At 38.3% G+C, this 24,359-nt stretch overlaps 1 protein-coding gene across 2 annotated transcripts in view; it reads left to right on the forward strand.

Moving 5' to 3' along the window:
* The window catches only part of MRPL13 (mitochondrial ribosomal protein L13), a 41,864-nt gene that overhangs the window by 11,019 nt on the left and 6,486 nt on the right, over positions 1 to 24,359 (forward strand). The window contains exons 5-6 of one of the 2 annotated variants that reach the window (XM_076329176.1): positions 6,882 to 6,968; positions 7,334 to 7,459. In XM_076329176.1, coding sequence (XP_076185291.1) covers positions 6,882 to 6,968; positions 7,334 to 7,459 — 213 coding nt within the window. Of the gene's footprint in view, positions 1 to 6,881; positions 6,969 to 7,333; positions 7,460 to 24,359 lie in introns of those variants that run through there. The other variant, XM_076329175.1, reaches the window with a different exon arrangement.

The raw sequence follows: 24,359 nt of genomic DNA on the forward strand, positions 1-24,359 counted from the left end.
TATTTCTAATTTTAAAAGTAAGCAGAACTTGGCTATTTTTTTTTTTTTCTGGCTGCATCAGAAACTACCCCCAAAAAAGGAAAAAGAAGAAAAAGAAGAAATGTTTGGCTAATACCAAATGCTCAGTGAGAGGATTGACCTTTGCAGTATTCAGAGGCTGTATTGCCTCTGACAAAGAAATAATGGGCAATAATTGTTCAGAATGAATGTTACCTGCTAGGGAAGATTATTAAGCGAGGCAGGGTAGCTCTATGGAAATCTGCTGTGAGGAAGCCTCCGGGGGTGTCAGGGTTCTGGTTTGTTCAGCTGCTGGTGCTGATATGAAGGGGCTTAAAATGTTCTAATTCTCCTTTTGAATGCTCTTTAGCAACTGCTTGCACGTATAGACTTGCCATTATATCTGCATAATAATGATCTTTTGAAGAAAAGCTTGGATGGAAAACATGGTTAAATCTTGCTGTTGGTATTTGAAAGCCTATTTTCGTTGCATCAGTAAGGGATAGTCGATATAATAATATGTACATACTGAAAGTCAGTTACTGAAACACCAGATATAATAGCGTTTTATTACTATGGAGTAATGTTTTTTAATTAAGTAGAGCAAAACTTCAAAGTCTGGATTAGTAGGCACACAGAAGTTAGTATGGCATGGGGAGGAGAATATTGTTATGGAACCTGTTATCTTAAAACCTCTAGGTGCTCTAAATAAGTCTTAGAGCCGGCTCAGTCTTTTGCTTCATAGTAGACAAAAATAAATACTTCTTTGTTTAAAAAAAATCTTAATCCATTTCTTATTTGAATTTGCAAGGCAAATTAATATATTAATTTATAGAACACATTAAACTTCTAAGTTTTTAAGTGCTGAACAGTAGGGGAAAGCAAAATGGCATGTGATGGAAGTTTAATTTGTCTGTGACCAAATGATTCTTACGGCAGTATTAAGTACATTCACTGTTGCTGTACTACTCGTACAACTGTCAGAGGTAGAAAGGTGAAGTTCTTTGTATGCTTTTGTAACACATGTGGTGAAAAGAACGGTATCGTATACAGAACAGAAAACCAAGAACTGGTAAAAGGAAGACGTAGTATCAAGCTGTACCTCCAAGTAACTGGTGTATCTCCTGAAATTCTTCTAGTTTATTTTTGGTATGCCCTGTAATTAATCACTTTGCTTTCTCTGGAGCACTGTGTCCTTCCCATGTTCTAGAGTTGCTTCCTGGTGACTATTGGACTTAATTCAGCTGTTAGGGTAGACTTTCTTCTGGAAATTCAGCCAATCATTTTGTGCTTCTCAGGACCAGGAGTGGTATTGCTCTGTTGATTTCCTTCTTTAAAGCATGTTTTATCTGGCAAAGAATCTTTCTCAGAACTTGCTCTCCATCAAGTGTAGTCTGCAATTTGCACGTGAGCCAAGGCCTATCACAAAAATTGAAATGTTCAAGCCTCACGCAGTGTTTCAAATAAATGTATTTTTAATTTATTTGTACTCACAAAATGTTAGACCATGTAGTAAGGGACTGAAAGTGCAAGAGTTTTACTGGAGCTGCGTTCAGATTTCTTTCCCCCTAATTAGCCCTTGTAAATTGGAAACTAAAAACATAATGTCATATAACTGTGTGATTAAGAGCATGTCTCTGCTGCAAGTATATAAATTAGCCAACTTGGAAAAAAGGTATTGCAATATTCAAGATGGCAATTGTAACTACAACCAATAGGAATTTTGTAATTCAAAAGAAATTGGGGCAAACAGCATTCCAGTACTCTAAAAATCCCCAAATATTAATGCTCTGGTGGCTGTGTACATCTGATGGTGGATGTCTTTACCTGATGGAGAAAGTGTCATGGCCTTTAGGAGTGAGTATTTATGAGGATATGGAATTTTAGAGGTTGCTAGTACAAAAGATAAAGGACTGGGGAGAGGAAGCAGTAGGAATCCATAAATAACTGAATAAACTGTTAATCTGTACTAATTAGTTTTAAACTGAGACCAAGGTTGCAGTGAGACCTGTGGGTAGGTAGACCTCTTTGCCAGTTTGAAATCCCACAGAAATCAACTGGGTTTTATACCTTTCATGTAAAATTAAACTCTTGTTATTTTAATAGTTCAAAGTAAACATAATCACATAGAAAATAATAAGAATTGTCTTTTATTAGAAGTGTATTACAAGCATATAGAAAGATTTTGTTGTTGTTGTTAATTCCCCAAAGAAACAGCATGTTCTGATGTGTGCTTCCAGGGAGCGTTGAATCTGGGTTTGGGGTTTGCATGAGCTCAGTAGCAGACTTTTTCTTGCAATTCCATACCTTTTTATTTCGGGTTGGTGTATTTTTAGTAAAACTTGAGCATGTTCAGGTAACAGGAGAGCCCTTACTTAACACCCTGTAAATACTGCTGGTTGGATCTGCCTTTTCTGTTACACAACCTTACTCAAGTTGCAAAAGCAGTCCATGCAACTTCAATTAAGCCTGTACTTTACTAACTTCTTTGACTTGTCATCACACCAGTTAGGGTGAAGTTCTGGCTGTAGGCAGAATTTTGGGCAAGGAGCTGGATGTAAACTTGCTCTTTCCAGGAGTTGGGTTTGGATTTGCTTTGGCTCGTAGAAAAGTCTTTGAGGCAGATGTTACAATGAAGGAAGCTAGAATTCTCCAGCACTGCCTTCTCTGTCCTAACTCCCTGTATGGCCTTCTGTTCTGTAGTTGGACTAACTACCTTGCAGTAAATCAATAATAAAAGTACAGAATAGCAGGACCTTTTAAATTTACACTCCAGCTTGCTTAGTAATACACTTACGTGGATTTTTACAAGTCTCAAATAATAGTTTATCACCACCTCACCCCTCCTTTTTCTTTTTTCCTTTTTTTCTTTTTTTCTTCTTGACCAAGGTGAATGAGCTTGAGGGGTGGGAGGTATAAATCTGCCTTTGACCTGTTCCAGCAAGGAAATTATTATCTGCTGCAGAAGCCAGGGCTTTGTTCCCTCTTAGCCCCTACCATAAGTTGCTGGAGCAGGGAACATGCGTGCTCAAACCCAAGGTTATTGCTCCTCTCTTGTTCTCCACATGGGTGTAACATATAGATGGCAACATTTTCAAGTGGCTCAGACATTAAAAGCTCTATGATAATCACAAAAACATGCAATTAAAAAAATGAGCTGTTTGAAATGTCTAGTTAGTAAGCTATAAGTTTGTTCCCTCTGAGAGTTCATGCAATTGCATTGAAACTCTGGAATGGGAGAGGCTGTAACAGTGAAGTCCAGTTTCCTGCTCTGGATCAGGCAAGGATTTAATATCTTCATTAGTGACATAGATGGTGGGATCAAATGCACCCTCAGCAAGCTTGCAGATGACTCCAATCTGAATGGTGCAGTTGATTCACTAGAGGGATGGGATGCTGTCCAGAGGGACCTGGACAGGCTTGGGGAGTGGGCCCATGCGAACCGCATGAAGTTCAAAAAGGCCAAGTGCAAGGTCCTGCACCTGGGTCGGGGCAACCCCCAGTATCAATACGGGCTGGGGGATGAAGGAATCGAGAGCAGCCCTGCCGAGAAGGACTCAGGGGTACTCGTGGATGAAGAGCTGGACATGAGCCAGCAATGTGCGCTCGCAGCCCAGAAGGCCAAGCGTATCCGGGGCTGCATGAAAAGAAGCGTGGCCAGCAGGTCGAGGGAGGTGATTCTGCCCCTCTACTCTGCTCTGGTGAGACCCCACCTGGAGTACTGTGTCTAGCTCTGAGGTCCCCAGTACAAGAAAGACAAGGACCTGTTAGAGCAGGAAAAGATGGAGCTGTTGGAGCGGGTCCATAAGAGGGCCACAAAAATAATCAGAGGGATGGAACACCTCTCCTGTGAGGAAAGGCTGAGAGAGTTGGGGTTGTTCAGCCTGGAGAAGAGAAGGCTCTGGGGAGACCTTATTGTGGTCTTTCAACATATAAAGGGGGCTTATAAGAAAGATGGGGACAGACTTTTTAATAGGGCCTGTAGCGATAGGACAAGGGGTAATGGTTTTAACTAAAGGGGGGTAGATTCAGACTAAATATAAGGAAGACATTTTTTTACTGTGAGGATGGTGAGGCACTGGAACAGGTTGCCTAGAGAGGTGGTAGATGCCCCATCCCTGGAAACATTCCAGGTCAGGTTGGAGGGGGCTCTGAGCAACCTGATCTAGTTGAAGATGTCCCTGCTTACTGCAGGGGGGTTGGACTAGATTACCTTTAAAAGTCCCTTCCAACCCAAACTATTCTATGGTTCTGTGGTCTGCCTGGCAGTAAAAAATGGTTTGTGCTTCATGTGAGGGTGATTTTTCTGTTGCAGATCTTGTGGTAATGCACTTCTTGCATGTGTGAGGCGGCATGGAAAGCCAAACGAGTTCTTGAACAACGTGGAGATTGGCAGACGTACCAAAGCATACCTTGGATTATGCTTATTGCACTTAGCATACTTATCTATAGAAACTATTATTAAATATATAATTATCCGTGTTCATTTCATTATCATTCTCCAAGTCCTGCTTTCATGTTAAGTCTGTTGTCACCTGAGGTTGTCAGTTCTGCAGTGACTGTACACAATGTTGAAAGTATTTCTTCATTGTTTAACTTGAGCATATAAATCAGTCATTCTTTTCCAATGTGACTTTTTGATAGGCACATTTTTACAACTGAACTGGTCTCTTTGTAATGTGGCTAAAAAAATCAGATCAGATTCACCAGGGAGAAGTATTTACCACCAGAATAGACCAGCTGTTTGTCTAGCTTACTGGTTTGTTTCAACAGATGTCTGAGCCACATGCTGCAGAGGAAGATGAGAAATCGGACACAAACATTGGTCATTTGAAGAAGTAAAATATTTAACAATGTTCATTAAAGTATTTTAAAGTCTCTCTTTATTGTAGTGAAATCATTAGATAACTAGCTCTGTGTATCTGTAGGTCATAGGTCATATGTTGGACCATGTGTATGTACAGTTTATTAATGTAAGGAATTAACACTGGTTCTATCACAATCTGAACTTAAAAGTAATTTTTAGATAAAGGAAAAAATCTCCACAGTTCGGCAATATATTGTGAAGTCTCTGGATCTGTTGTTTTAGATCTGATGTATTGATCTTTCATTGGCTATAAGGAAAAATATTGGGTAGAAAGGAAAATAAGTATATGAAATGAAAACTACTAATGGAAAAGGGCTGTTCACATGAGCTGCTGTTAATATCCATGTATTTTCTTATATTGTTACAGTGTGTCACTTGATTTTCAGTATTCAGTGAAGTAAACCAGCGAAGGTTCATTTTCTATCTTCATCTTGCCTTTGTCTAAGCACATGGTATACTGACTAAATAAACTGTAGTTTGCTGTACAAGCATGAATAGTTTTTATCCCTAAAAGCATTAGTTTTCATCTTTGTTTTTTAATAGTTATTTATTAATTTTTATTAGAGAAGGTATCAACACTATAGATTACTCTGCCCGACCTGATGTATTTCTTCTATCGTCTTGTTCTATTATATTTGTCTACAGATCTGTGGTACTGGCTGCATAACATCTGAAAATCTTCATGCTGTTGAGGCTTCTCTAAATGCCTTCAGAGTTTCTCAAGGCATATAGTATATATTTATGAGGATCCTAAGATGAGGTTACTGTCTGTTACATGGCAAAATGAAAATAATACTGGGGCCAAACTATCTTGAGTGTTTATTAACTTCAGAATCCAAGCAGAAATGCCTGCAAGTTTAAGAACCTGCACTTCTCATTAATTTTGCAACAATTAATCATTCTATCTTAACTATGTGGCTCCAGCTGGGAACTCACTATTAGTGATTGTCTCTAAAATTTCAATTTAATTCCTTTAATTAATTTTATAAAAAGAAGCAACTTTGTTCCATACACTTTTCAAAATACCTGGATGCCTGGGAGATTTGTTTGTGCTTAGTGCACTGTGTTTCAGCGTGGCTTATTGACTTCAGCTTAACATTGCGCTAAGCATGCCTGGGTAGTTTCTGATTTGGAGCTAGTTTATGTCTGGGTGGCTTGGAGCACAGGCAGAGTGGGTTTTCTTCTACTTACAAAATTGCATGTAGGTCTACCCTTAAATGCTTTGCTGTCCTTTATAAAACCCTTTTTGTCTGTTATAGTTGCATGCCTTGTTTTACATTTACAAATGTTCCCCTCCTGGGTGAAGTCCATAACAACGTGTTTTGTATTTAAATTATAGGTATCTATACTAGAGTCCAAGAGAAATCCTGTTGAATTTTGTAACTTTTCAATAAGCATCGTCTAGTATAGATGTACAAATTCTATTCATTCCTGATGCTCAGAAGTGAGATTGTTCATCTGGAACTAATAGTAAGGGAATAAATTATAAATATATATAGTATGTTCATAATGCAGTGTATTGGTATGTCAGCTTTGCTTAAGATACAATGCATTAATTATCTAGAAATTTCAAACACAGCAACTTACAGCGTTAAACTAGTTTCTGGGAACACTTGGTAAATTTGTTAAAGCCTATTTTATTTTTTTTTCTCAATAACTTGTGTATATAAATGTGCAATACGATACGGAGTTACCACAAGCTTCTCAATTCTTTTCGAAGTTGAATGATGATATGCAGTCATCCACGATGCTATATGTAGCTCTTAACTTTCTAAGCTGAAATTTTCTACATGGCTGTTAGAGTAAGTGTTTATATGATGGGGAGTAAGTATTTCTTCTTCCAAAACAGTAAGTCTAGAGCACCTTCTGAATGTGGTGCCAGAGTTCTTCAGCATGGAAGAAGTTGACTGAAAAGAGGTTCAGTGGCTAGTGGAACGGGCGGAGGGAAACACGGCCTACCTTTTTCATGTTATTTGTAGCCTGTCTGATTATTTGTTACCATGTTATCTTTCCTCAGATTGTTAAACTGACTATTTATAGAATGCTTCCAAAAAACCTTCAGAGAAGAACTATGATGCAGAGGCTGCACCTGTTCCCAGAAGATGTGAGTAGTCATGCAGTTACATTTTCATTCCTGTGTGGTTTGGCAGTGAAGAGGGAGTGTTAGCAACAGCAAAACTCTTGTCATAAGAAGGTAAATTAAGAAAAATCAGGCTGCTTTTTATTTATATATCTAAATGTAGTTGAAATGTTGATGCTTTTTTCTTTATTATTTCACAAAATTGTGAGATGTAAGATGTGCGTGAGATTGTGAGATGTAAGATGTGCGTGAGATTGTCTTCTGTATTTAGGTCAAACACTTAGCATGAAGAATGCAGTAGTGCTGACAAATTTTGGTCTGGATTTGGCAGGGGAGTGGTGGTGGTTTTTAAACAATCAGATAGCTAAGACTATTCTCATCTGCCTCAGGTTATTCCAGAAGATATACAGAAGAATCTTCTACAAGAGATTCCTCAGCCACGTGCAGTCCCCAAGAGGTTAGATGAATATACACCAGAAGAAGTTGCTGCCTTTCCAAAGGTTTGGACTCCGTAAGTATCTTAGATTTTTTAGAAGGACACTTTGACTGAATATGTACTATATAGGTTCTCACCTTACCAGTAAGAAAAAAAAGTAATGTTTTTTCTCTTTGTCATCTTTTTTTTGGAGAGAGGAGGTCATTAAAGCAAAGAATGGTCATTTAGAAGGGAGTGGTTGCTAAGTTTTTTGTATTTCTGGCCTTTCTTTTAATGAGAAAAGCTTTACTTAAAATCATGTTTTCAACTCTTTACTTCATCAAAATGAGTTGAGTAAAAGATGAGTAAAAAACTTCATTACCCTGTTTGAGTTGTATGTGCTCTATAATACATAACTGTTAGTCGTAGCCAAAGGAAACACCACGCGGCTGTGAGGGTATGATTCATTGCAGGGGGGAACCCTTCAGATTTTCTCCAGAGGAGGGGAAAGAATTCTGCTAAATTAGACCTTGGAGAGTGGATCTTTGGCAGGGAACATACCATGTGTTTATTTTGATAAATAGTTTCTTTTCCATGCACAAAATCGGTTCCACAGTAGTTGTGTGGCATATGAATATTTGTGGTTTGCTTTATACCCCCACACGCAGCATTGAGTCAACCTGCTAGTGAAAACAATGCATTACATTTGAGACATTCTCTGATTACTACCAGTATGATTTTTCTTGTGTTCATTTTGAGAGTCCTATTTAAGCTCAAGATTCCATTACGGTAGTCAACAGAGAAATTAATTTTGAAAGATGGCCCCTTTCCTGATTATTCTAATGAAATTTAAGAAGAAATGTAACAAGTAGGGAGATGGGGAAAGGTGTAAATAAGCTAACACCAGGACCAACTTGATGGTCTATCTCCAGTTAAATTACTGGTATTTCTATTTCTGTAGTAGTTTTTAAAAGGTTATGTTTCTCTTTGTCCTGTAAAAAAGTGTTCCTGTGTACTTATTCCTACACTAATCCTAAAAAATAGACTTGGTATGAGTCTCAAATGGTACATCATCCTATTGAGTAGTTCCACTGAACCAGATGTTAGCTGCATGTGGACAGAGGTCAACTGCTGAAATGGTAGAAGCAGCTTATTTCTCATGAGTCTGCTTAAGATACAATCTCTCGGGTGTCTTGATATCTGAATGATCACAGAATGGTCAAGGTTGGAAGGGACCTCTGGAGGTCATCTGGTCCAACCCCCCTGCTCAAGCAGGGCCATCTAGAGCTGGTTGCCCAGGACCGTGTCCAGACCATTTGTTGATATCTCCAAGGATGGAGACTCCACAGCCTCTCTGGGTCACCTGTTCCAGTGCTCAGTCACCCTCACAGTAAAAAAAAAACAAAAAAAAAAAAAAAAAAAGTGTTTCCTGATGTTCACATGGTACCTCCTGTGTTTCACTAAGTCTTGTTCAAATCAGTAGGACTTCAAAGTGCCAGAACTGAATACTTCCTATTTTTACAGGAGCATTTAATAGGTTCAGCATAGATTTTCATGTCCAGCTGATTGCAGAACACTATTAGAGAATGATCTGCAGCAACTACATGATTTAGATTTGTAGCTAGTAGTGACTAGATAGTAGCAAGCCTTGTACAGTAGAAAAAAATGATCGTACAGTAGCGAAACCAGTAACCCTCTTTCAAACAAAGGAAGCCTTTAAATACAAAGAGAGGAGGCGTTTTATGTAGGAAGGTAAAGTTAATCTGGAGGAACAAAATTGAATTTGAATTAATGAAGAGAAGAGGAAACTCACATAGGAAGAATATTCTTAAACAGTCTGTCAGTAAAAAGAGAAAGCAAATAATTTTTAGTACATGGCCAAAACTGTTGGTATACCTTTAAAAGGGGCCTGATGCTTTTAGCTTGCTAAAATTAATATTAAAGGGTTTTTTTGTGGTTTTTTTTTAAGTAATTAAACATTTTAAATTACAGCATGTATTTTCTATGCATTATAAGGCATGTGCAAGTAAGGGCATTTACCCTTCATAGGCAGCGGAGATAAGGCAGCAGAGAGATGTGGACAAGAGATGTAACTTTTCCAGAAGAAAACTGGTAATAAGATAATGTAAATGGACACTTGACTAGGACCTTCGTGCAATTCAAAAACAGAGTGTGCCCATAATTCCTTTTATGGGCTAGCAGCTCTCACTACTTAAGCCAGACCAGTACAATTAAGAAATCCCAGGAATATATGTAGGACAAATGTCTGTATCCATTTTGCATATATTTATAGGATTTGTATTCCTTTGAGGGAAAACTGAGTAATATTCCATTGTTCTGTTATATGTTTAACAGAAATCAAAATAATTTTTTAGTGACACTTCTTAACGTCAGTGGGCTTTTGCTTGCAAATCCTAGTAGTAACAAGAGAAAGTCCAAGACATTTATCTAGTCTTAAGTGAAAAAGCCTGCATAGAACTCTGTATTTATGTGTAATGTGTATTTGTGCTTGCACATCCACACACATAGTAGTCATACAGAGTTGCACTGATTTTGCATGTCAGAGACGGGATGAGACCTTTCATTTGTGGAATATTTTTCCCTGCTTTTAGTGATTGAACTTGGTGAAGCATGTGATGTCATGAGGGTTGACTGTATCACATGATTACTAAAGATGCACGCCATTTTGCTTTTGTCTTTTTGGATGTTTTCCCTGTCTTGCAGTTAACATGTAGGTTCTGAGTAAAAGTTTTAAGTGGATTCAAAAAAGGAAAGTGTGTGGCCATTAGTGGCTATTAAATATGGTTCTCCAGATGTGACTTATGGCTCAGGAAGTTGTAAATATTGCTGTATGTTTATCTTGTTCCTTTAACTTTTTTTCTGTGCATCTACCACTGAGATGATGGAACTTCGATGTGACTTAGAAGGGCAGATCTTATATGTGTATAGTAAATAAATGAGCAGTTGCTAAACAGCCTGTCTTATGATAAAATTTGAAATCTATTGAATTCCTAATGCTGGGCTTCTTTTAAGTGCCAAAGGGAAAGAGCTGTGGGAATGAAGCGCATAGAGTATGATCTGTAGTCTTCCACAGGATCAGTACCGACTTGTGCTCTTCTGCTCATTTTCAGTAGGTAGAACTTAATGTGTTTTTTGGTAGGAAAAATTTAAATATCAGGTGAATGCTGTATGGAGAACACCTAAAAGAAGTGTGTTCTGCACACAAAAAAAAGCATGTTTGTTTATATATCAGTATCTAGACACTCCTTTGTGATAGCGCTTGCTTAATGTGGGTTGACTTAGGTCTTTGTTCTAAAATAGGGGAAGGGCATTGACAGCATAAAAAGAAGAGCATTTTGGAAATTACTTGGGTTTTGTCGTATTTCTCCTATGTTCTCATGAATGTAGGTAATACTTTAAAAAAGCTTATTAAAAAATCAGTTGTACTTAGGCTCCTGATCCTAAATGATACTAAAATAAAATGTGTGTCAGCTCTGTGTAATCGGAGGCACCTCAGTAGTACAGTCTCTGTTGAAAGGGAACAAAGTCCAGTAATGCTTTAAGCCCTCTTCAGGGTGGAAGCAGGTAGATTGATTTTGACTTTTTCTAACCTATATCAGTTATACAAATTGCTATGTTTGTTTTTATCCTCACTACTGGGTGGAGTTGAAAATGCTGACATCTCCTGCTTCCTATGAGATTTCATTGGATTAGCCCTGAAGAAATTTGGACTCTGCACCAATGACCAGAATTCTACATTAGAGTAGAGCTGATAAGCCTCTCATGCCACATGGTATATTATACTCTCATATAACTGTCTTTAGTACTAATAAAGATTCTCACGTGATAATTTAGCTCTGGCACTTAATTTAAGTGCCAATAATTTAAGTGACAATTTAAGCTGGCACTTAGGTTTAACTAACTAATCAGGAGTGTCCCTTTTGTCAAAGGAAACGGTGTTACGCTGCCAGAGCTTTTGAAATGCTTTTCCTTGTCCCCACGCACTGCCATAGTCTTGCTTGAGTTTATCTCCTCAGCACTGGGCCACCTTAATTGTGTTGACACGTAGGTGTGTGTGGCAGAGGACAAGTAAACTTGATGCCATCTAATTTAGTCATTGCTGTCAAACTAAGTTTCCTAATAGCTTCATGTTAGCATTGAGAAGACTACTTGAGCGTGTTGATCCTTGGGGAAAATCTGCAGGTAAGAACTCTATTCTGAAGCTAGAATTCCCCTCCCGTCATTTCTTGGAACCATTCCCTCCAGAGGAATTCAAAGCACAGAGAAAATATGCATTCCCTTTTTTATATTTCTCTCCTCTGCAGTCTCATCCTGATCGATTTTTTGGTAAGTGCTATCTGTATACAGTCTTTTTACTCCATACCAGTTACAGAGCTTGGGGAGTGCTGCTGCCTTAGAAGTCCTGCAGCTGCAGCAGTGCTTCTCCTATGGGAGGGATGGGTAACTCAAGTGGGTATTCTGGTGAGAAGAACCAGGGGAATAGGTGGACCTGAGAGGAATGGAATAGAGGGTCTGAAATGAGTGTGAGAGAATGCTAGAGAGGAGTGGAGTTAGTGAGTTCTGGGTGGGATAGGGAAAAACAAAGGGGGGTTTGGGAGAACTTTAACGCTCTGAGTGGAGAGGCTGGGCCAGAAGTCTCCCTTCAGTCAGCTACTCCAGCTAGAGCCACTTTTAAAGGCAGAAGGACATACCTAACACTGCTACCATACCTTTGCTGGGTTAGACTTTAGTCCTACCTTCTTTTCTGCGCTCAGGAACTGGTAAGTCCTAGCAGAGGGATCAAGAATGAAGGTGGTTATCTACCATTTCTCCACTAGCCGCAGGGCTCATCGCTGTAGTCGCTGTTGTAATTTCAGCTTCTTGTCCTGGCCTGCAATCAGACCATTGTGGATGTCAGATATTTGTGTCAGACAGATAAGTTTTAATTTAACCTTCAGCTCACTTCTCCGGCAGTTTTAATGTTGGGAAGAGTTTCCAATTTGAAGTAATGGGAAAAATAATAATGTTTTTCTTCCTGACTGAGGGAATAAATGTATTATTGTGATTCTCTAGCACTCATAGTGCTCTGGGGGGAAGGGCTTAGTTGTGAAATAAAAGATACAGAATTGAGCAAATTTGGTAAAATAACTTTCTGATGTGATAAGTAAAACACAGAAGTCTGTAAAAGGGGACTTAAAGTGAATTGTAGTGGTCACTGTTCTGATTAAAGTGCCAGCTGGAATGTCTGAGAATAGACAGCTTTGCACCAAAGGCACTAAAAGAAAGGCTGTATGAATATCCAGCTGTTCAGAACTCTGTGTTCTGAACTTTTTCAGTGTGTATGAGCCCGTGGAAGAAGTAGTGTTTGCATTATTCCTTTGAAAGACTGTAAAAGCAACAAAGGTTTAAGTATTTACATACTCTTTAATGATGTCAGCTTTTTAGAGGCATAGCAAAAACATTCTTTCAAAAATGAGTCAAAAAAGGGACAAAATACTGACAGCTTTGTTCAACAAACCAAAGAGAAGTTAGTTAGAATATCGTTGTATAAATCTGATATTCTTTATAATTTGAGATGTACCCAAAAAACAACTACCTGACATCAAAATTGTTTCAGAAGAGGAAATGTAAAGGGAACATGAGTTGTTTCTTTGGAAATCCAACTATTGCAGGAACACATGTGTATCTCAGAATGCAAAACTGACTTTCTGTTTGGGTTCCTCGTCATTTTATTCTTTTCCAGCTGACAGGCTACCCAGAGAGGTTGTGGAATCTCCAGCCTTGGAGATGCTCAGAACTTGACTGCACAAGTTCCTGAGCAACCTGATGTAATGCTGAAGTTAGTCCCACTTTGAGACCCTTCCAATGCAAATTATTCTATGGTTCTTTATATATGATGAAAGTAAACAAACATAGATAGTAAAGTAGAGTAATATTTTAATAAACTCTGTTTAAAAACCCCAATGCGTAGGTTGCTAGTAGTGTTAGTCCTGTTCAGCTTTTTCTTGGGCTATTGTTTGTTACTCTGTACTAGGGTCTTAGAAGTCTGGGTGAGAGCATACAGTGCTAAAATGAGTAGCCTTTTCTTGTTCTCTGTGTCCGGTGTCCTCCATTCTGCATTTGGGATATAAAAGGCCTGTATGTTTACTGTCGTGTACTTTGGTCTGTGAGCTTCTGCAGAACCCATAGATAGCTTCCAAGCAGTAAGAGTAGTCCCTACAATAAACCAGAAAATGAAGGATGCAGAAAAACTATAAACTCAATTATTTTTTTTCTTCAGATGGTTTTAATAAGTCTTCCTGCCTTGCGTGACTTTTGTTTTTAGTTATTATTTATCTTCCATGAAGTTCCAATTACGACAAGAAAATTAATCTTTAAGGTTTTACATTAAAACTTACACCCAAGAAATGTACCTTACTGTCTATAAAATAGCTGTAAGACAGATAATAAGGAATGAATATAAATTACTGAATTTATATGAGAAGTTACTAGTATTAGGAGGAAAAGAGCCTTTTTCTCTTTAATCTGAAGTAATAATGTAAATAATTTTCATTCGGAATGTGAAGAGAACATGCTCAATGCTGCTAATGATCTCACTGGACTTTCTACCTATATTTTGTATCAAAATGTCTTGCTCTAGATGTTTTTTCAAAGGCTATTTTGCTGGTAGTTGGAGACTGGCACACCATAGACAAATATATGACATCCAAGTGGAACACTAAAACAGAGAAACGGTTTATAAGAAAAGCACAGGTCCAGTGTGGAAACCTAGCAAATAGTTTTTCAGAGTAGAGAGCCTTCCTGTCACCCCTCCTTCCACCACAGCAGAGTTCATGATAGAACATCAAGTGGGATCCTGCTCCATGAAAAGAGAGAATTAAATGTCAGAATATTTCCAGTGAGAGAGATTTTCTTTGAGCGTTCTTCCCTTTTATCCCGAACCAGAACTAACTGACTTCCCAAATTGTGCAGAGCTTCTCTCTTAGATCCTCGATGGAGAGGTCTGAAGTAAGTCTGGTAGAAAACTGTGTAGATACAGGAAAGTTAAATTATGTCTTTTCCAGACACGTTTAGAGGGGAGAAGGATCAAAAACTAGTTCCTTTGACAGAGTTTGATTTTGTAGCTTCTTACCATGAATGAAACCATTATTTCAAGTGTGTTTGAAGTTTCAGATTGTATGTCTTTTAAATGAGTTTTAAACAGAAATCATCACAGAATTTGTCAGTCATGTATGACTAAGCAAACAATTCTGTTTGATAAAAGCAAGGATACATCAGTCGTGTGTAAATTTTCCTGTTATATACCATTTTAAAGTTGTTTAACTGTCTGAGTATATATATGTTTTTAGACAGTTTTAAAGGCAAGAAATTGTTTTTGAAGAAGTATTTAAATAAGAATGTTACCAAATATATAGAACAGCAGCTCTGTGTTGTTCCAGTTAGATGGGTGCATTCCTGAGAGTTTCCCTTAAGAAAGCAGAGCCGTCTGATTTCCAGGCGTGCGCTCGGGTTGGTGCTGGTGTGCATGCTCAGCGCCTGTTCCACTGCCAGCCTTAATACGAACTCTCCTCGGGCCAGACAGCCTCTCACTTGTCTTTCTGGGATAAAAGTCCTTAAACACTTTTGACATTTTTAAAACTTGATGTATTGTAAACTCTGAAATTTGGCTTAAGAAAACCAAACACCTTTTTAATGTTTATTTTTCTGAGTAACTTGCCTGATTTCTGGCCCCCATCTGTACATCCTGCTTTGAGGCAGGGGGGTGCAGAACCTGGTCTGAAGCGGTAATTTTGTTTCAGCTGAGCAGCATGGTCTGGTCAGGGTTCCGGAATTGACGCTGCGTGTCACCCCCATGGCATGGCACACAGATTCTTGGTAGTTCATCAGCAACACTCCATGGCTTTGAAAGCAGAGAATCACAATGTTCTTGGAAAGAAAAGTTTGTAGGTGATGAAACACAAGCATGTTGGACACCTATGAACCGCAGATGGCTCTGATAATCCTTTTATACATCCTGTGCTAATCATAACTTCCCCTTCCAGTTCCTCCCTAGCTTTGTGTTCCTTAAAGCCAGCCTTGCCAACCTCGGGCAACCTGAAGCCTACTGCTGATGTTCCTAGCAGACAAACTTGTAGGCATTGGTAAACAGAAAGGCTTTCGGATTAAAGGATCCTCTCAGCCACAGTTGCCCTTTCTGTTTGTTGTCTTACAAGATAACTGCAACAGTAGTTGTCTTGCACAATTCTACAATTTTTAGTGTAAGTTCCTATTTTTAGTTACCCAAATTATTTCTGGGATGTAGTAGTAACAGAGCTGAAGAAGCAGCAAGAGATATCCTGGATATGTGGGTGAAATGATGTTATAAACAGTACTTTTATAAATGCAAGATGCTGGCAGGTTTTTTTATGAAGTTTTTTGTCTGTTAATTTCTTCAGATAACTTTACAAGGAGCCAACACCAAAAAACGCTTCGTATTATATTAGATACAAAAATGATATTTGGAGTATTTCCAGTGATGTGCTGTGTTACAAAGGTTATAACTTGCAGTTAATACCAAGTTTATAAAATGCTTTTTCTTCTACAATGAAATATTAGGTATAATAAATGAAAAATTGTGGGAGTGGTTACTCCGGCTATGTAGAGAACCTCAGAAAGAAAACCATAAAGGTCCTCTCCAAAGATGGTGAGGTCTTGAGCTATTTTTATAAGGACCATCTTGAGTTTATTCATGAGCCTTTAAAAATTCTGCACTGAAATAAACATATTCCTCCAGCCTTTTTCTTAGTTCCTGCTTAGTTGCAGAGTGTGTCTGCAGCTTTTTGGGTTTTGGATTGTTTGTAGCGTGCCTCACGTGGTAGTGTTTGGTTCTTCTCTTGGGCTATGGGGTGTTTCTGTAATAGGAATAAGTACTGCCCCTCCAACTTAAGTGCTCATCTTCTCTCGCAAAGCAGGGCTGGCATGTATCAGTGTTGAGAGAAGAGGTGGCCAACACAAACTTCGGTGAAAGACTGGAGCTGGTCTTACTTTTTCCTAAAAACAAACTGTACAAACCAGGAAAAAGCTATCCTGCCAATACAGCCCAGTTCTGTTCCAATGTACTCTTTGAGGAATCCCTCTGGAAGTTCATTTTCTGTGGCTTTTTTGGTTCTCAGTAGGAATTCCAGTAACTAACTGGAGATCATTAACCCCCTTTAAAATCTGGGAACTATCACTGGTAGCTTCTTTTTTTTATAGTAAGGGCATAAAAATATCTCAGGGTTTTGTGTAGCATTTTGCTTAACAGGAGACTTGAAGGTAACCAAGTCTCACATTTCAGGCTACCAGAGCTGGATCTAAATTCCCATGGACAAAAAAACCACACAGCTACTCAAGAAGAAAACTGCTCTCCTCTACATTAGGTTTTAACCACAGGCAGCAACTGGACACTAATCGAGAAGGGTCAGTAGCTTAATCATCTTAAAAATCCAACAAATTAATGTTTAGGTTGTTTAGCCTGTTAAAATGAATTACTGGCTTTTCTCTAGCATGCATGAAACACACCAGTGCTACCGATTCTCATACCCTTTACCTGAGGGCAGCTTACATTGTATCTAAAACTAGAGTTGAAGGTAAGAGATTTAATAAATGGGTAACTGGGCACTTCTACTTCAGCTGTCTGAAGAGGCTGTCAAAAAGAAAGTTTCAAAGCTACTTTCCCCGTCCCCTAAAATCTGTTGATCTCATATGTGAGAATAGAAACTAAATTAGTGGGAATTTGACAAGCAATATGAGAGTGGTTGTATATGATACTGTTGAACTGCTTGCCCAGATGAAATTAGAATTAGATTATTTTTTGATTTCTCTTTTATGAATGTCTAGATTTGCTTTCTTCACTTTTGGTGCTGACAGTAAGTCTGGAAAACTTTTCACCATTCCTTTACCCACTTCTCTGTTTATTTGAAGAATAACATAATTTTTTGGACAAAGCCAAGTGTACAGTGCTGTTCTTTCTACAGTCCTACAGTTTTTAGCAGAATATATCACTTAAAGAAAACCCTTTCATTTTCAAAAAGCATCATCCTAGTGAGATTAAGTTTACATGTACATTGCATTGATTTAACTTAAATAATTTTCCAGACAGAATTCATACAATCCAGGTCCAAATCTGAGATTAAGAGTAATTTTTAAACAGTTTAGTTCAGTTTTGCTTAATTTTTTTTTAGGGAATCTGGGGTTGTAACCAGTTTATTTTAAATTGTAATAAGCCATTCTTAACTTCACTAAGAGTACCTAAATGCATATTAGCATTGGTTTAGATAACTTGATTTATGGACATTTTTTAAAAATTAAAACAAGTGCTAGTTTTATGTAGAAAAAAACCCAAGCTGCAGTCGAGGACTGCAAAAGATTTATCTTAAGCTTTGTGTGCACAGGAAAGAGTTAGTCACTATAGCTGTACTGGCATAACAGTATCAGTAAAGCCACCTTTTCTTACTCTGTTTTGTTACTAAATGCAGCTTCTGTTACTGTGGTTTATTCTCCAAGTGAAATAAGTTATACTTGTAGAAATGCTTTTTAGCCGAGATGATAGCCTGCATGAGAACTACACCAATATGGAAAAGGTTCTCTTGCCCGCAAGCAGAGCAAGAAGTTCATGGTTTAGAATAGGCCAAGGTGGTTATTGCAAATTTAATGATAGTTTAAATATCATTAGCTGTTTCACTGATTATTTTACCAGAGGCACAGAGCTACCCTGGGGTAGTAGGTACATCTTGAGTAGAAAAACGATTCAGCTCCCCCCCCCAGCTCCAAACTGTGTTGATATTTGAGCGTAACCACATAATTTGGTTTTACAGAGAATAATAGCCATGTGTAATCCTTGGTTTTTGATTTACTAGTGTGATCAGTCAAACAGATGAAACGTGTTCAGAAGTCCCCTTTAGCTACGGTGCACTTACCTAATAGCTGTTGACTTTGGCACAACTTGTGATGTATATCTGAAAAATATATACATTCGTCATTTCAGAGTTTACAGTAAATTTTGGCTCTGTGTTGAAGTCTGTCTTTTAAGTTTGTCTATAAAAATTAATCTTAAGATACTAAAAATTTTATAGTTGTATTTATAAATTAACCTTAAAAAGTATGCCAGATAGACCACAAATTTCATGCTATGTGTATTGTGCAACAGTTTCATACAAAAACAACTTATTTGGAACCTTTTGTTATAAGAAAAGGCTAAAAAACCACCTATTGTTGTTAATAAGCAGACACGAAAGATGAGCCATAGAATTATCCTGTGTAAGCAGCCGACTGTCATCAGTTAGCAATAATCCCACATTCCTGTGATTGTTATTTCCATAAATATGAAGAAGAGCATTAGAGTAATACAGATCTAGTGTGCCTGCTACCTCAGAGTAAGTGGATCAAAGAGTGGCTGAGGGCTAGATACTAAGTGGTGTGATCAATACACAAAATCTTTTCACTAATTGGTCTTCCCATATCTGTCATCTTCTGTTAGAAACCATGTTGTTTATAAACTCTCCTAAAAGACACATTTATGAGCCAGTAAGTATCACTGATTAACTACTTAACGCATTTGGGGGTAGTTTAGAAGTACTTTAACATCAATTAAACTACATTTCTTTGTTTTAGTTTTTCAGCCAAGTTTGGAGAGGTTTTATCCCTGTTGTTACTTAGAATTCTTGAAATCTGTTTAGGAAGATCACACAGAGCTGCTGTAAAACTACATAGTCATCCTGAAGACTCGTTCAGCTGTTTGGAGAACTCTCCACCATTCTGCAGGAAACGGGGGCGGTGGAAAAAGCCGGTGGAAAAAAATCTATCATAGCAGCCACAGACCTAAAATCCTCTGGCATGAGTTACTCTTAAAACATTTTGATAACTGTGAGTTAAGACTGATACTTTTTTTTCTTTTGATGGATAACCCATGCAAATGGGAATCCTATCAGACATGAAATTTTTCAAGTAATAGGGAGCGTTGCACAGACTGTGAATGGAAGATATGTATGTGCCTTTCATACAGGATGGTTATTAATTTTTACGGAGTTTTTAATGCATCTGGAGTGTTTTTTCTCATTTGTGGAAGCAGTGAAATCTTGACAGAATTCTAAGCCTGTCCTTTTCAACTTTTGCTCTTGTATCACTGCTTTCATCTCTTTGTCAGTTTATTAGTGTGCAGCATTAGTTAGCCTCAAGGCACTGACCTTTTACAGTGCTGATGCAAGGTTAAATCCTTTCTGAACACGCATTGTTATTGCTGGTGAGATTGCAGAAAGTACAGGGGACTCTGGGTCACGTTCTCCAATGGTGAGATAATTGCCCGCAGGTGAAGAGAAAAATGCAATTTGAGATTTTTCAAAGCTTCCAAACCAGGTGCGCATTGCTGAGTCAAGAGCAGGTATTGACAGGTCACTTCTTCTGCGGCATTGACAATTTTATTCCTTAGCAGAGGCAGCTTTGAAACCATTAGTTAGCAGTCATGAAGACACGCTTGCAAGCACACAAACAACTGCAGAAACTCCATGAAATTTGACTTCTTTTGAAATGTCTCGGACAATGCAACCGAACAACAAAATTATTCTGAGTAGAGATTGTTTACGGAGAGATGACTATCCAGGTTTTTTGAGCTTGAAAGAAGATAAGGTCATGTTATCAAATGCTATTTTATCAGCAGCATGTGGTTGAAAAAACTAGGCAGGTGTGTAACTTCTTTTGGAAGAAGAAAGAAGAGCAACGTCTATTATGAATTATATTGTTACAGCTAATCTCAGTGCATTTAGAAGTCCTAAGAAACAGAATAGTTTGGGCTGAAATATGTAGTCTTGAAGAAGTATTCTGAGTTATTAAAAATTAAGAGAAAATATTTTTTAAAGGATTGTCTGAAAATCAAAATGCTGTAAAGGATTGTAAAGTAACTTCTTTACATATAAAATAGATAGTGTCATGTATTACTCTAGAGCCTTAACTATTATTTCTTTGAGGTAAGTAATGCTATTTTTCATCTGTCTGCTGTAAGGACTGTATTACAAGGTGTTCTCTCACTTGCCTAGAAATAAGGTGGTAAAGTTGGCCTATATATTTTTGAAATCAAGATAGTTGCAGTATAACACAGACTGGTGATTACTTGGATTTGGTCTTCACAGAGTAACACCCCCCCTTATTTTCTTTTATTCTTTCTGAGACTGTTTTATCTCCACAAAACATTGCTAGGCAAAGGGAAACATCTTTGCTGGAATGTGCTGACAAGAATTTAATAAAGATGGAACTGTGCAACAAGTCTGTTCAGACTTGATGGAAATAAATACTCACTCCAGGAGTTGAAAATTGAACACATTTAACTTTTGGAAAGGGTCTCTGTTCTGTCCACTTTGACAGGAAAAATACCCTAGGAAGAGCACATTTCACATCATACTGAAAAAGAATGTTGAATATTAGGGGGGGGGAGGGGGGGTCCTATCATAGTTGCAACTATACAAGTAGGTCTTTTTGTACTGTTAGTTTCTGTTTGCCATCTGGGATATTCAGAGGCTGAGGTCATAGCTTCACGAGCATTTCTTCTGGCAAAAAAGCTGTTTTTTAAGTATCATCCATCACTTTTCCTGCCTTTCCATTCTGCTTGTGCAGCAACAGAATAAAGAGAATTGGGGGACTGACCTAGATTAAAGATAACCTTGTTTTATGCAGCTGCACAAAGTGGTGTACGTTAGAGTTGGTGGGGGTTGTTAGGGAAGCTGCTTAAGTTATTCTTCTTCTAACATGTATGAACACTAAACTTCAGTATTAATTTAGCACAGGTAGTTTAAGCTCCATTTGGAAAAAATAAAATGGATCTTTACTTGAAGTACTCTGGGGAAGCCCTGGCTTTCTTCACTGACTTTAGAGGTGACTTGAAGAGACTTACCTCCTTAGGCCAAAGCTTGCCCTTGTGAATTCTGTCTTCAGATTGACATAGACAGATGTCTTCTGTCTATGCAGATTTCAGAGTTACAGTTTTGTCTGAAAAGCAGTTCTAACTGCATCATTGTATTACAGCAGACCAATTGGTTGGAAAGGACCTCTGGAGGTCATCTGGTCCAACCCCTCGGCTCAAGCAGGGCCACTTAGAGCCAGTTGCCCAGGACCGTGTCCAGACAGCTTTTGAGTATCTCCAAGGATGGAGACTCCACAACCTTTCTGGGCAACCTGTTCCAGTGCTCAGTCACCCTCACAGTAAAAAAGTGTTTCCTGATGTTCAGATGGTACGTCCTGTGTTTCAGTTTGTGCCCATTGCCTCTGGTCCTGTCGCTGGGCTCCACTGAAAAGAGCCTGGCCCTGTCCTCTTTGCACCCTCCCTTCAGGTATTCATATGCTTTGAGATTCCCCCTGAGCCTTCTCCAGTCTGAACAGTCCCAGCGCTCTCAACCTGTCCTCATATGTGAGGTGCTCCAGTCCCATAATCATCTTTGTGGCCCTTCGTTGGACTCTCCAGTATGTTCATGTCTCTCTTGTACTCGGGAGCCCAGAACTGGACACAGTATTCCAGGTATGGCCTCACCAGCGCTGAGTAGAGGGGAAGGGTCACCTCCCTCAACCTGCTGGCAATACTTTGCCTAATGCAACCCTGGGTACCATTTGCCACCTTTGCAGCAGGGGCACATTGCTGGCCCATGTTCATTCACCATTGCTGGCTTTGTGTCCATCAGGACCCCCAAAACATTGGTAGGTGAATGGTATCTGAAGCATTTGCACATCTGAATTAGCCTCTCCAACTAATCTTTTGAGTTTGTTAATACATCTGAATGGTTCTAATTTCTAGAAAGAATAAGTCAGCTCTGTGTTTCAGTGAGATTTCACAAATTCCTCTGATTTTTTTTAATCACTAAAAATAACCTTAATGTATAGGGTGTCTTCAGAATCCCTTAAGTATAGAACATTATTTCTGAGAGTTTAAATAACTTCCATTTGATCCTTAATTCCACCAACATTTTGACTTTCTATTGAGTGTTTTAGATCCAACCTTTTTAACAGTTAGTTCATGAGTCGACTTTATGCACAATGCACAACAGCCCTTGACTTTCATTACATTCAGATACTAGATAGGAAAAGAATATCTGGATTTACAAAGCCTTATAGGATGTTCAGGTCCTTTATACTATGAAACAAAGTCCTCTTAATTTTATAAACCTGTTGTCCTACTCCTCTCTCTGCTCTGCTGAGCATGTAGTTCTGCAGCCTGCATGTGTGGTCTTCACGGGCCACAGGTAGGTCACAGATCCCTTTCTTGAAGATTGTTCTGCATTTTGCTAACTAGCATGCTGAAAATAGTTGGTAGTAGCAAGCGAGGCAGAATTGGCTTCCCACCATTTTCCTCTTAGTATTTTTATTCAGAATCTGTAGATATCTTGAATAAATTATAAGCAGGCAGATCAGGAAGTTGAGAACTTTTGTTTTCTAATCTTGACATCTTTTTGAGACAATGATATATTAAATAATTTTTCAGTGAAGATTGCCTTTATTATCTCACTTTCCACTTTGAAATTAACACTAACAGTTCAGTCTTGTTAATCTGCCTTCAGTTGTTTTCTCTTACAATCTGAATAACTTGTTTCCTGAGTAGATACTATGCAAAGTTTTATTCTGCTTTCTACAGAATCGTAAACTTGCAATGTCACAGGACCGCAGTATTTTTAACTGTATGATTTATAATGTAGCATATGCAACAGCAGTATTACTGCTGTCAGTGATGGAGCTTCTCTGATGTGGGAGTTATGGTGGAGTGTAAAAAGACACGAACTGTAGGTGCATATAGCTGTGATTTTGATGTTTTAAGGAGGCATTTGGCTTATTTTGTTACATAACGGGACTTAGTTTCAGAAATTTTTTTTTAAATGCATGCACATTCACTCCTGATATTGTACTGTTTCTCTGTACTGTAGACTGGATTAACACTTGCTGAAATTATTACCATTAACAGCTGTCACCGATCAAGAGATAAGAATAGCAATTCTTTTCAAAATGAAGGCAAATTCAAGGCTATTTAGAAATTTGACATATCTGAGTAGAAAAGCTTTGTAGAGTATTGGTTTACAAAGAGGTATGCTCAGGTATATGTGTGAGAGAAATTACATTATAAAATAGACTGAACCAGACCTACTGTGCCTCTAGAGAAAATCTTAGCCCATGTTCTAGGGTTTAGTTTGACCTCAGTCTTATTTCTTGAAGTGTGGTACAGAGCAAAAAAGTTACAGTTTCCCTGTAAATGGGAAAACTCTCTTGGTCCATTTGATTTCTTCAGCATTCAAGAGTGTAGGGCAGGCATCCATATCAAAAGACAACGTTTAAGTGGAATACCTTAATTCTGCAGAGTTTTGGGAAGAAGAAAGCGTTACCAGTTAACAATGGGGACTACCAAGAACCTTTTGTTTTCCATTGCAAAAACTGATCCTATGAACTTGTACCTGTGCGCAGGTTTACCTGTTTTGTAAGGTTCAATGACTGTGGATTGTCAGAATTTTACATCAGCTGTATTCCTCTTCTGACAGCTGTGAGTATGGAAAAAAGTTGGGATAACTTTAGAGATTTATTTAAAATCTGTAATCAGAGCTTAGGAGCAGCTCTTCAGTTTCTTTTACTCAATGGTAAAGTATTTGTTAAGAGAGAGAAGCACTGAGAGCCACGGCGTAATTGGATGTTAATTTAATTTGCTGAGTATTTTGCCTAGAATTCACTGGACTGTGTCTTAATGCTTTTTATGTGCAGTATAAATGTTAGTGGGACAAATACTTTTTTACGTGTTTTGGTGGCAGAATGTGCTGCACAGGCTAGTGTTGCATATTTTCAGTGAACCTGTAATACTTTGCCTTTCAGCGTTGATTTCAGAGATGCTAGTTCCCACATTCTGCCTCCTGTGTCCCCCTTGTCTTGGAAGCCTGCTGTCAATATACAACAAATTTTTTTTCTCAAGAATGTTACCTTAAAAAAAAAAAAAAAGTGAGAGAAGAAGCTATGTGAAGGCTTGCCTT

Source organism: Aptenodytes patagonicus, chromosome 2 (assembly GCF_965638725.1).
Source record: "Aptenodytes patagonicus chromosome 2, bAptPat1.pri.cur, whole genome shotgun sequence".
NCBI classification, from domain to species: domain Eukaryota; kingdom Metazoa; phylum Chordata; class Aves; order Sphenisciformes; family Spheniscidae; genus Aptenodytes; species Aptenodytes patagonicus.